The sequence below is a fragment of the Squalius cephalus genome (assembly GCF_949319135.1).
Source record: "Squalius cephalus genome assembly, chromosome: 2".
Taxonomy (NCBI): Eukaryota; Metazoa; Chordata; class Actinopteri; order Cypriniformes; family Leuciscidae; genus Squalius; species Squalius cephalus.
Window position 1 is genome coordinate 58,553,729 of NC_137123.1, and position 14,637 is coordinate 58,568,365.

At 36.3% G+C, this 14,637-nt stretch overlaps 1 protein-coding gene across 1 annotated transcript in view; it reads right to left on the reverse strand.

The window, feature by feature from the left end:
• erbb4a (erb-b2 receptor tyrosine kinase 4a) overlaps positions 1-14,637 on the reverse strand; it is a 178,077-nt gene that overhangs the window by 76,688 nt on the left and 86,752 nt on the right. Inside the window, exon 2 of the mRNA XM_079856470.1 lies at positions 5,425-5,576. Within this exon, the coding sequence (XP_079712596.1) occupies positions 5,425-5,576 (152 nt within the window). The remainder of the gene's footprint in view (positions 1-5,424; positions 5,577-14,637) is intronic.

A 14,637-nucleotide genomic window follows, 5' to 3' on the forward strand; every position in this document is an offset into this window, starting at 1 on the left:
AGCGAGGAGGTAGTGAAATTCCACATCTGTAAATGAGAGGTGCAGAAGTCAAGTAGCATCATCTCTAGTAAAATTACAGCCTGGTTCATTTACCTCTTGGGAAAGGGCATGCCCATTCAGCAGCACACATTAAGTGGGTGAAATAACAGCTATAGGGAGGAGATGTCTCGCACTCACTCAGAATACAGTGGATATAGCTTCGCTACTTTGATAGACATTTCCAAATACTGGGCATATTCAAATCTAATGCTGTATGCACTATGTATGATGTAAACTGCGCAGCGAATACTTTTTTTTAAAAGAAGTCTCTTATATGTCCACCAAGGCTGAGCAAAGACAGAGTAAAAAACAGCAATATTGTGAAAAATTATTACATTTTACATGGCATTAACAGGTATGGAAGCTTGTTTCCGCTACAGAGTAAAACATTTTAAAAGATAATTGTGACTTTTTATCTCAGAATTGTTATAAACTGACTTTATAACACGCAGTTGTGGGTTTATATCTTGCAATTCTGACTTTACAACACGCAATTGCGAGTTTATATCTTGCAATTCTGACATTTTCTCAAAATTGTGAGCTTATAAACGTCCAATAAGGAAAAAAAGACTTATATCTCACAATTCTGACTTTATAACATGCAATTGTGACTTTATATCATGCGATTCTGACTTTATAACACAATTGCGACTTTATATCACGCAATTCTGAGATAAAACTCAGATAAAAAGTCAGAATTGTGAGATAAAAATTCGCAATTGTGTGTTATAAAGTTGGAATCGCTTGATATAGTCGCAAAAACAAGCTTCCATAAACATGGCGTTCCTGAATGAGTCATTGTTTTTGAACAAATTGGAGTTGATGGTCAGCTAGTTTTACTGTTTCATTCCTAAATGATACAAAGTCTAAACAAATCAATTGAGTAAATGATTCACTCATTCACGTTTAATGTGGTCATATGATGACAGTGCTTTTGCATCGCAAGCTTTTTTGCTTTTATACAACGGTTCAGTAAACAAAAAGTACAATTAATGCTCAACTTACATTTTAATACCAAGTTACTTACAGTACAGTTACTTACTGTGAAAAAAAGTCGTAGAATCAAATGTTGCACGTTTCTGAATGAATCAGTGTTTTGAACGAATCGGTTGAGCAAATGATTGAATTACTCACTCACACAGACATTCCCTTCCTGCCACCTACTGGCGTAACGATGTAACATTCAGAAACTCGTTGAGAAACTGATTTCAGGAAAACCAAAGGGACTGAATTACTGGTGTCTGAGTTTGCAAAAGGCTTCAACCTTGAACTATTAGTAAAGCACTCACTCTCTCACACACACACACACAGATCTGTAATGAGGCTAGTGAGCTGGACAATCCCCTCTCATTTAGGCGGCTTTGATTAATGACAGGCCCAGATTCTGATTACATCCTAATTAAAAAGGAAAGCAAGTGGATTTTATGGAGCATAAGAGGGAAATGGGTAGAGAAGCAGAGCGTTTTACTAAAGTAATCGCAGAGTCAGACTTATTAAACTCATTGGCCTAAGAGGAAACATAAGGAAACAAAACTGTAGAAAAATAGTAGCTCCTGATAAAAAAAAAAAAAATTATATATATATATATATATATATATATATATATATATATTATTATTATTATGTGATTATTAAATATGATACATCAGGCTTTTGAGGAATGTTTATTTGTTCATCATTATATCATTACATTATACAGTATGTGTTCTAAAATCTACATTATTTGATCATAAAACTAAGACATATACAGTATGTCACCCCATCAAAGACTCTGTTTGTTTTCATTCACCATTTTTGTTTGCCGTCATTGTCACTGATTTGATTTTGACATTGTGTTCAGGTGTGTGTGTGTGTGTCATTATCTCACATAATTAATTTCAGTTCAGTTGGTGTGTCTTTGTTGGGTCTCATCAATGCGTATGTTGTGTGTGGATTATGGTGGATTTACCTGTGGGAATATTAAAGCCTGTTTATCTTCGTTGTGTGTTTAGTCTCTCCCTCACAACCCGTGACAATATGATTGTGATATATAGAGTGACAACTGATATGCAGTTTATGTACTCTGTTATAAAACTATCATATATTTACATTTTTTTTCTACTTTTTTTGCATTTTAAATTACATCTGCATCAAAAAGCTTTTTTTGTGTGTGTGTGCCATATTCTATACCATAGGGCTATATGGGCCTGATTGATCAAAATTAAACAACGTAAAACACATATGCAAACATTTTTATTATTATATCTGATTATTTTTTCTTATATCAGGTTTACAGGGTTTAAAGTCCTATTTTACATTCATAATGTGACATTTTCATATTCAATTATTACAGTTCATAATAATAATTACAATAATTGCATATTTTACAGAGCTATTTGTGGCAAGCAGGGCCAAGAGCCGTTGGAGCTGCTTGTTTATTTTATAATGCAAGTATTCTGTTGAACATTTGCCGGTTTCCTCCTCCTTCTTACCTTATGAACGAACATTGCTACACTATTTGAGTAATTTTGGCATCCAGAACGACAAAATATAAAACATTTGATCCATCCTCTTGCAATTACATTAAAAGTAAAAACCAACTCTTACAAAGCTTTCTAAATAAGCCTAAAACCACTTAGCAAGCTGCTTTTTGTATTCACAAAAGACTCTCCCTAATCTACAAGTTTTACCAGATATAAAAACATTCTGTCTGGACTTTTGGACACAAAAAATGTATAGTTGTGTCAGCATAAAACATAAGGTATAAATCCACTGTTAAGGGCATCATCATTTCTGGACTTTTGTGGCTAAAGCCCTGAATATTATTTTTCTGGGTCAAATCCATGATTTTTTTCTTTCCAAAAATGGATAGTTCTCAACAATTTTCTTGACTCTTGTACTTCTGCTGAAAGGGAAACTAGTTCAAAATAGAGAGAGCTCTGCAACACAGATGGGTTCATTTGTGTACAGTGTCTGTTTACATGGTCCAAGCTGCCCACTACTCCAGTCTGTGTCACTTTCTCTCTGTGTTGAGTCAGTCACTTGCTGGTTGTGCTGTCACTGTGAGTAACTTTCTCTGGCTGCTGCAATGCCTTATAACCCAAAATGCATTGCATTCAAAACCATAGACCTGAATGTCCATTCAATAAGTATTATGCAACAAATGTGCAGCGCCTGAAATACATAAACAAAATAAAGTGCATAAAAAATATATAAAATGCATGATACAATGCATGTTACTTAAAACTGATTTATTGGATATAAGTGGTTTATTTAAAACAGACAGATGACATTACATATCAAACAGTGGGTGACAGTGTCCTGCAGCATGCATCCAAAACTTTATTGTATATATGCATGCATGTACACACACACACGCGCACACACACACAGATAAATAAATAAATAAATTATGTGAATGCATACATTTATTTATGTATGTATCTGTGTGTGTGCATATGATAAGTGTGGAGAGGTTATTATAGTAATATTCAAGGATATCCTCATCAGGGAAAAAAATGTAATAATAATAAAATAATATTCTTTCATTCATTCATTGTTTGTAAGTCGCTTTGGATAAAAGGATCTGCTAAATGAATAAATGTAAAAAAAAAAATTTATCCAAAGCGACTAACACTGCATTTCAAGGTACACATTTACATTCTTATCAGTTCTTACTTAACTTCCCTTTTACTTTCCCAAATACTGATGCCTCTATAAAATAAAATAGAGAGTCTCTAATACACAGCGGGTCAGCGTAAAATTGGTAGAGAGCCCAGCAGTGCGTTTTTCAACTCGAAGATTGAAATGTGAGAAGGATTTTAACAAGGAAGGAGGAACAAAATGACCTGAGAGAGGTCCTATCACTGCATAGATCTGTCTCTCCACATGTACTGCATGTATACGGACCACGGTGGCAGAGCAACAAATGTAAAGAGGCAATTGTCCGTGTCAGTTCCTGACGCTAACACGACCTGGCAGCTCAGACATTGAGCCACTCTGGTATTCCACTAAGCAGGCATGAGGTAGCCAGCAGCCTGATTGATCAGACCTTAATGAAGAGTCAGTCAAAGCCTGTAACATCATTAGCTGCTGCTGCTGGAACGCTCAGGCCTTGACCAGGATAAAACCTGACAGCGGACCATGGGTCTATTTGACAGGCCAAAGTGACACCACCTGCCGATACGCACCCTGATCCTGGATGCTGGTAGATTGATGGGAAAACATCAGGGCTACAGGTAAACAAGAGACCTTTGAAACATGTCTTTGTTCATTCAATGGTAATCATGCGCGATGTAGGGTGGGACGAAATAAGAGGGGAGTCTCAACAAAATGCAGAGGATTTGAGACGCATAATAACTGGATGAAATATATCGGTTTACTTCTGTGATGTAAGACGGATTGCATTCATATTATCTGCGGACCGTGACCTGGGCCACCTTATGTGCGGTTTAAACCAATCAAACAAGAGATGACAAAGACACATTTTATATATATGCGCCGATTATGCAACTATTAAACTATTACAGTATGTAGCAGGAATAAACCTTTCCACTGATATTTTACAATAAAGGTCTTTAAGGGTTAAAAACACACTTTACATACCATAAAATCAAGTTTGTCAGTTTATTACTTTATTTTAGCTCACCGTCACTGTGTATTTTAACATTGTAAAGGCTATTACAACTTCTCAATGTCATTATTCAAGTGTAAAATAGTCAGCCACCTTCTAAAAGAAGACATATAGGAGATAATTATTAACATTATGCTTAGGACCACCACATGACACACTTTGTTTTTATGTGTGCAACACCATTTTAGCTATTCCCACTTTTTCATACATTAGAACCGGTATGAGATGACTTTCATGAAAAAGCATCCATTTATTCAGAGACTCGGTGGCCAGTTGATTTCTCTGTGAATACGTAATACACCTGGTTTTAGTGTGAAAACAAGGCAGACATGTACTGCCTTTTTTGCTCCATTTCTGCAGTCATACCAAGTTTGAAACCAGAGTGAAGAGTAACATCCATTAATGCAAATGTAAAAGAGCTATTTAACCATCAGTGTTACCAGCCAGTAATTGCAGCACCCATACAAAAGACTGCTAAAAGCTCCAACTGCCTTTGAAATCCAGAAATACAGGATGGCTCGCTCTCTAATGTCATGTCACTAGAGTGTTCATATTGAGAGAAAATAGTCTTCTGCTATTAATATATTTATATAGTCTTTTTAGTCACACATAATAATGCTCTATATTTTGTTAATTTGTGTCATTTTAATAAAAGGTGCACAAGGTGCAAATCTACCAAACTAGGATTTTAAGGTGAGTTTGGGGTAAGTAAGTATTTTCTTTCCATCTATCTATCCATTCATCCATCATCAGTATTTGCTGCTGGTACTCACCTTGAGGAAAGACAGGTTGCGGTTGCGTTCAATACTGGTGATCTCCAGATTACCCATGACCACCTCACAGTTCTCGTAAAATTTCCGAAGGGTCTTATACTGCTGGTCCAAATCAGACAGCGTGCTGAGCTTGTTATCAGTGCCAGGACACACTTTAGAAGAGAAAAAGAGAGACAGAGAGAATGATCATTCAGATGACTAAAACTGTTTTGCACTAGTTCATTGAGAAGATTGAAGATCATGTAAATAAATCCACAGGGAAAAAATAGTTCTGAAGCTAGTTTCATCAAGATGTCATAACCTGTTGCTGAAAACTGACCAGCTTGGCTTCTCTCTCGCCTCTATATGAAGACAAATGAGAGCTGGCGAGGACAATTCCCTTACATCATCTATTAGATCACGGACCTGTAGAACCATGACCACAAACAGAGTATTTGCTCAACAGGCTTAGAGAATAAGCGGAGCAGAGGCATTTGTGCTGGAGTTATAATGTGGGAAACCACTGGGCTGATGGTGATGGTGATGCTTCTGAAGTGGAGGCAGGAGTAATAAGCAGTTATTGAACCCCGGAGGGCGACTGTTTCTCTACATTACAGCAAGCTATATTACGGCCCGCCGCCTGTGGAGCGGACCACTCCATATTATTGCTGTGGACAAATTACACCCTTCCCAGCTAAATTCATTCACTGTCACAGTTAGGTAGTCCCGGAGGACACGGCGGTGCCATGGTGTATACAAAGCCAAGATTTAGACCTCTGCTGGACAAATGGAGAATAGATTCCCTTATTGAATATGCCACTTCTACAGGTGAGAAAAGCATCTGGCGAGGAGAACAATGTGTCGTCCCAGTACCATGTTTCTCACAAATAGAGGTCTCCTCTGTGCTGGAGTCAATTTGTTTCTGAGAAAGCTCACTAGAGAGGGAAATGTAAGACGTCAATCTTTTTTTCCACCGTTTCCTTCTACCTCTTTTCTCTCTCTCTCTCAGATTGAGGCTGTAAAGTACCTTAATTTATCCCACTTTTCACCAGGGCTTAATACACAGAACACAAATGCATGTAGTAAGATTGAAAGTGCAGATAAAGCTCTGACACCCAACCTCTTTTGTCTTAAAAAACTTCTGATAAAAAGCTATAAGATTTTAAAGGCCTTTTTTTTTTTTTTTTTTTTTTTTTGGTAAAAAAAAAAAAAAAAAGTGAAATTGTAAAGAGATGTAAAGTCACATTTATAAGAAATAGTCTTATAAGATATAGTTATATATATATATATATATAAATGACAAAAGCACATAACAAAAATACTAAAATTAAAATGAAAACTTAAGATAAAAGTAAGAGTTAATTCAAAATATTAATAAAAAGCTATAATAAAATAGCACTGTTGTGCTTCACTATTAGAGAGAGTCATTTTATCATTCACTTATATCTTAATTATCCCTAAAGTTAAATTATCCCTGGGGCCTCAATTATAAAACGTGTGTATGCACAGATTTGTTGAATTTGAATTAGAATTTATTTGTGTACGCTAAAATCCATGTCAACGTTCATATTTATAAAAACGTTTTTTTGACGTGCTTAGTGCCATGTCAGGGTCTAAGCAGCCGTACACACTTTTCCTTTTGAGTATTGCAGGCCTAGTTCGTAATCTAAGCAATTCTTGCCATTCGCCTTTCTCAATAAAGCATTTGGATGTTGACTCTCTTTTATATGTTGATGAAATTAATTGGCGACATTTACAAGGTAGAGATCTGAAGCCATTCAGCTGCGCAACATTTCAAGATCTTTTGCGAAGAGATTTGGACGCACGTTTTTTTGTGCATACGTTTGTTCTCTGAATTACACGTACGCACATTTGAGAAAAGATGGTTAATGTAGGACGGTTTCTACGCAACATTTTATAAACCAGGCCCCTGAAAACTTGCATAAAACATTTTAGGTTTTAACGTTTACTCACCAAAGCCAATTATTTACACATATGGCAATTGGCGAGCACTGTTACTTTATAAAGCATGTTACAGAATTCACTCAGTAAGGCCTCAGCAATCTTGGCCTTTAACTTTCAGCGCTTTGAGTATTTACTTTACTATGGCTTAGAGGCAAAAAGTGTTTCAAATGAAACGTTCAATATAAGGGTGACTGATGTGCTCAAAACTGAAGAATGAAAAATGAGAATGTGTCCTTTTGCTCCCTGCCCACACTGACCCAATAATCCATGATCGTTTCTGACGCTAAGGGATTCCAGTCCATACTTCAAAAGCATTTGTCGACAAAAACTGAGCCTTTAGCTTTAGAGACCTGAAAAGCCCACATCAGAACTTCAGGATATGGGATCCAGGCAGGATCAATGGAGTGACAGATCACCACATTAACAACCATCCCGCTATTTCACACACTCATCATTTTTGACTCGGTAAACCCCGAGCTCCTGGGGCGTTGATGTGCAACAAATCTGTTCATCACATTTGCTTCAATGAGACATCTGCACTTTTCAGGTCTCCCAAAAGTTTAGGCAACTTTCATGTTTCCATCCAGCTTTTTAGCATGTTTTCATTGCAATTATGAACAACTTATATAATAACCATGTATAAGTGTGTGTATAAAATTGTCAATTTTGATTTTATGGTGACTTTAATTTGCACTATATTTTCTCAAAATGTAATTAAACATTTGAAGATGTAGAAAAGATCAAAGAACGACCACTTCCTCCAGTCTATTGGACACAGTTTTGGACTGATACAACAATCTCAAAATGGCTAAATATTGGCTGATATATTGGTCTACGATTACAAATTACTACATCAGCACTTAGATTTTTCACTGTTGAACCACTCTCTGAAATGACTCTTTCTGCATGTCAATTCATTCATGAGTCATTCATTCAACCAATTCGCTCAAAAACACTGATTCATTCTGAATTGAAACACAAGTGAGTCGTTGAATCGTTCATTGAACAGATTTGCTCAAAAAACAGTGTAAATATGGCTATAACACACAGGTTGACAAACTCAGTTGCAAGATGGATTACATTATCTTAATTTTCTCAGTAAATATTGATATATGTGAATAATTGCAATTAATTCATTCTTTGACATTAATTCAATGTTTTACATTTTATTGACAGAATGACATAACTACTATTAATGTACTGTAGCTGTACGCTAAGTGTCTAAATGTGTCCAAAGAATTTAACCAGTTGATGAGATTATATTCAAACTCTTTTGGAGTAATTGTGTCATCTCAACAAAATATCCCCCTCAATCCAGGAAGTGCAAGAGAACAGGCTGGTTTTTTTTTTTTTTCCAGGTGACAGGGATCGCTTAACGGCTCAGAGCTCGGCCAATGAAATCGCAGCAGTCCCTCATCCATCATTAGCTGACGGGGTCAAAGTGAGCCGCCCTCTCCTCATGCTAAAAACTCCAGTCTGCCCTGAATCATCATTCTCTATCACAAACCTTAATTTGTGCCATTGATTAAACTAATATCAGCAGGTGACACCAACCCCATTTGGTTTTAAGGACATCTGCGATGATCTTGAACACAGTATTCTCTTACTGGTGAGAAAATCATACAGCATAATCATTAAGATTTCAGTCTTCTTTTTTATCCTAAAATACTCCTATCCTAATCTAATATGCAAAGATAACTATAAGTCAGACATTGATAGGTTAGCTATCGAAAAACAAGAATTGAGATCCACTTCTGAGATGCATTAAAAGAAAAATGCTGATGACCTGAACGGTGTTTGCTGCCTTTTTTAATGAGATGAACCTCAGTTCTCACATTTTGAATCAATAATAATTTGCTTAAATGGCAAAAAGAAAGGTGTAAATAGCAAACATATGACATGAAGTGGACATTACACGATGTGGTCAGCCAATATTTAATCAGGTGACTATAAATCAGATTCATGCAGTAATCCATATTCGTATAAGAGTCACAGTTGCTGAATGTAAAAGTCATATCTCAGGTGGACGGCTATTGTAGGAGGTCACTGAAGCATGGAAACCATGTTGGGAGTGGAATTATGTTCCCAATCCATCAAATTTGGGATCTACCGACGGCATTTTGCTTCTGGTGTGAAGTATATGAAGCCACAAATCTACAAAGAAGTGTAGGGAGGTATGGCAGTGTTGTGCACAAGACAGGGAACATTCGGTTGAGTAATGTGATGGAAATTGATGTTTGTAATAGATATAATCATGCATCTGCATTCCAGGCTTCCGAATGTAATGTGTTCCCATTTCAGTTAGGCTGTTCATATCAAAATTGACCGTAATATCCCCAGTGATGAGCAGGCAGTTTGATGGTTTCCTCTTGGAAATGAACTCTGTCAAGTGCAATAACATGAATCAGCGTGTGAAACGCAGAAAGAAGACACTTCCCCAGCTCTCATATTTTGGAGTTGTAGATACAATTGCAGCCTTGAGTTTTTATAACAATGCTTCAAAGAATGAGTTCAAATATTTCTAGACATTCATTAAATACATTATTAAACACAATATGTTTTTCAAAAATAAAACAAATCCATAGAGTGTAGATAGTAGTTCAGTGGTGCAAAACTTTGAAAATAAAGTTTTTCTTTTGAGTTTTTGTCTACAGATGGCAACTTTATCAAAATGATCCCAGTTCACACGGATCTGTGAAAACGATTAAAAACGCTGTATTACAGTACGCTGCCAGGCCAGTAGTTGGCGATGCCACTTTGTAAAGAAACACTACGCGCCTATAGACTGAACACGTAATACACATGCAAATAACCTCACCGTTTTCACAAGTTCGCGTTTTTGTTGTTTACACAGAGACGATAATGGTATTTTCAGGCCCCCCAAACGTCGTTGTCTTGTAAACGAACAGGCAAAACACATAAAAAGTTTTCTGTTTTTGATGAAAATGGTTTAATTTAAATGGCCCCAACTATAAACACACCTGATCAAACTAATCAAGTCCTTAAGGATGGGCCTTTTTCGCCAGAATCGGAAATTACGTCAGCGCAATGTAAAAGATAGTATCCTGCACCTATTATATTAATATTCTCTTTTCTCAGATAACGCTTCTTGCCTTTTCTGTTAAAGGGATAGTTCACTTTGAAATAAAATTTTGGTATGTTTTAGCTTACCTCAAGGGCATCCAAGATGTAGGTGTCTTTTTTTCCGCAGTAGTTTCAATTTTTATATTTTTAGGTCAAATTGTTCTTGTCTATCAGTCATTTAATGCAGGTCTGTGGTCACTGTCTCAAAGAGCATGCACAGAGAAGTCCAAATTAAACAATTCCCCATCGTAAGTACACATTGATGGCCTAAGACACGAAACGACCGGTTTGTGTGAGAAAACGAACAGTATTTATATCGTTTTTACCTCTTATACACAGCCACGTCCAAGTGATCTGAGGGCGCGCGCGCATCCCGGTGTGTGACGTGTGCGCAGACTGGTGCATAGATATATACACTAGATGTCGCATTAAAGACATTCGTTCCAATGAACTGCCGTAGACAAGGCGACATCTAGTGTATATATCTATGCACCAGTCTGCGTACACGTCACACACCAGGAAGATCACTTGGACGTGGCTGTGCATAAGAGGTAAAAACGATATAAATACTGTTCGTTTTCTCACACAAACTGCTCGTTTCGAGTCTTAGGCCATCAATGTGTACTTACGATGGGGAATTGTTTAATTTGGATGATGGGGAATTGTTTTAACTTGGACTCTGTGCATGCTCTTTGAGACAGTGACCACAGACCTGCATTAAATGACTGATAGACAAGAACGGTTTGACCTAAAAATATCACAATTGAAACTACTGCGGAAAAAAAGACACCTACATCTTGGATGCCCTTGAGGTAAGCTAAAACATACCAAAATTTAATTTCAAAGTGAACTATCCCTTTAAGTCTGTTTTCCAAGTTGTTGTTAATAATCTACAAAGACATAACATTTTACTTGTTTGTAACTTTGTTTTACATTTTATGGTTATAGTTTAACTTAAAGTATAGTTAACTTTAGTTAAACTTTGAAACATTAAAATTCAGGTCATTATAAAAATCCAAAAATGCAAGAAAATGCCTGACATGTTTTTGAAATCGTAGGGTTTTGATGTCGAAACATAAACAGACACAATCCTAAGACAAAATCGGGATAATGGGCAACTGCTTCCTAATTTCTTTCTTATGTGGAAAATGTCTCTCTTTTTTGTCAATACAATGAAAGTCAATGGGGTCCAATGTTAGTTAGTGTTAGACTTAGTTTGGACCCCGTTGCACTGACTTTCCTTGTATGGACAAAAACACTCTTTGCAAAATCTTCGTTTGTGTCCTGCAAAAGAAAGACAGTCTACAACGACATGTGGTGAATAAATAATTACAGAATTTTCCTTTTTTGTGAAGTATCTCTTTAATCTAACTATATGGTCAAGTACTATGCATCTAATCACATTTGTATTCAAGCAAATCTGTGATCAAATACCTGAAAGAGTATCTGAAGACATGCTGTTGCAGTGTAAAGTACAAATAACACATTCAACGATGAGAGAAGCTCACCACTCTACTGATTGAAGAGAGATTTTATACATTATTATATATATTGAGACTGAATAAAATACAATCGCATTTAGAGCTGATAATACTTTCAAGCAGGAGGGATGTTCACATGACTGTGGGTGCATAGCTGCGCACCAAGTGTAATTTTCTAAAAGTGTAATTTTGAAGCATGAATTTTAATAATGTGATCAAGTGTAATCAGGCAACTTGCAGATACTTCATATAGTGTGAAATAAAGTTCAGATATGCACTGGCAAGCCCTGATCATGTGATAATGACCATCATTTGACAATGAAAAAAACACAAATGACAAAGAAATGGTTATTAGAAATGGTTATTGTATGGAGGCAATTACGAATATGGACATTATGGACTGAAAGAACCGGGTTCTCTATGACTTCATTCACCTAAAGCAGTTGTTTCAAACTCAAAGCACTCATCTGTTCCAGAATCAGCTTCCTGCTGCCTGAATAACTAACATTGGGGTAAAACGAATTGTAAAATTGAACTCACCACATGCCTATATAAGTGAATATTAATCAAACTACAATATTGAAAACTTCTCACTGAATGTGTTATGAATGTGTCATTTTTGTTGTTACTGCTGAGGGTGACTCACACAACTTTTTGCATATTCACGTCTTAAATGCTGCATAATTCAAATAAATGTTCTATTGCTTTAAGATGCAAGCTGTTACATGCAGTACACAGAGGTACAGAAGAGTTTAATTGTCTTTCTGTAACGAAAAATGCCTCGCATATTACAAAAAAGCATTATAAATAAACACAAGTGTTCTCAATGATCCTGATGGAAATGGGACTCTACCACGTGCCTTGTCTTGAATCTTTAAAAGCTTAATGCATTTATTAGCATGTGCCTTTATTGAGTAGATAATGCATGATCCAAAAGTGTGAATTATTTAGCATCAGAGTTGAAAGTTAACCATCTACAGAGGTTAAAACCTTACTTAGAATATTAAATGTACATATGTAATGAGTTCAATTCCTGTTGTTCACATATGAGCTCATTTTCACGAGCCAGACCTGTAGCAGTCCCATTCATGGGTCAAGGTTACATCATAGCTGGCAAACTCGCCTGCAGTAATGGATGTTAAAGTGACGAAACCATCTGGACATGAACATATTTTGTCAGCATGCTGACTGAGTTGCTTCCTTTGGCTCTGGCTCTTTTGTGTAAGGTTGTATTTTACCAGTATTATATCTTGCAGTATATCTAATTTTACCTATTGTTTTTGGATTCTGATCTCTGATAACCTAATATTTGATAGTGGATTCAGGCAACTGCAAAACTTAATGTTAAAGAGGAAATTGTTGCACTGAGTTTTGCAATAAGAGCTGTAATCACATTTAAAGCAGTGGTGAGGCACAAATATATCAGTTTAGAAGTCTAATATTCCTTGGTTTCATTATTGCAATTGCAGTCGTTTGAATTAATGCAAATTTGTTCCTCTGTATACATATGATGCTGTGCAAGATGTGAGTTGAACGTACACTGGATAGAGTATCGAGATGTAACGAACACCCTTCTCCAAGATTCGACTAACAAAGACATGTGACCGTAGCGCTAATGCCACGAATGTCACATGCAACAACACAAACATGCCACACTGTTCTTCTTCACCCACAGCATGCCACAGGAACCCCACTGTTGTTTTCCTCTTTACAAAAGCCAACTGATGCATCTATGATATAGGGGCGGGGGGAAAGATTATATAATTTCTGAGGAGGCCAGCAATTACATCACTCTTTGTTTCGCATACCTAAAAGAACATAAAACATATCACTACCACTACTCGTACAATGAAACAAGTGCGTATTTGCTGGCAAAGACAAATTTTAAAAGCAACAGAGCCCACTCCACTATTTTAATATCTACATATACATATATATGTATATATCTACATATTCCTCATTCTCTGGGACCCACCTTTAATGTAAGTCTATGGGATTTCTATTTGTAATTATCTTCAAAATCAAAAGTCAAAAGTCTCTTAAAGTACCATAAAACAGTCCACAACTATTTAAATTATATTGCTTTTACATAATAATCTGAGAAACAACACTTCTTTTTTTAAATAACTTATATTTTAGACAAAATATTGCCAACTACTTTGTCTAATTTTGATCCGTCAATGTATAAAGTTCCAGACAAAGCCATAGCAGAGCATAAAACGTTGCATGTTTCAGAGCAACACACTGTAAAGGTGTTCCTGAATAATTCAGTGTTTCAAATGAATCAATTGTGTGAATGCTTCAGTGATTCACTCATAAAGCCATCACCTGTTTTGTCCATAAATGAATCAGTGCTTTTGAACAAAACTATGGAATGGATGATTCAGTCACTCACTGGTAAAGGCAGTCAATTGTTTTGTTTCTTTCTTGTGAATCAGTCTTTGTGAACTAATAGGTTGAGTGAATGATTCAAATATTCACTCATGAAAACAGTCCCTGCATCCGAATATGCCAACTTCGACACTATATAGTAGGTAAAAAACAGTATTTGAGCCAATGTTCGAGGTGGCGAAAAGTTACACAGATCTTCCAGCAACATTCTGAAGATTGCATCCGCTGAACACTTTACTATTCCATGAGGCCACGGGAGAGGATTTGTGAATCACAGTGAAGTGATGTAACTGACGCCATAGGTCACATGACA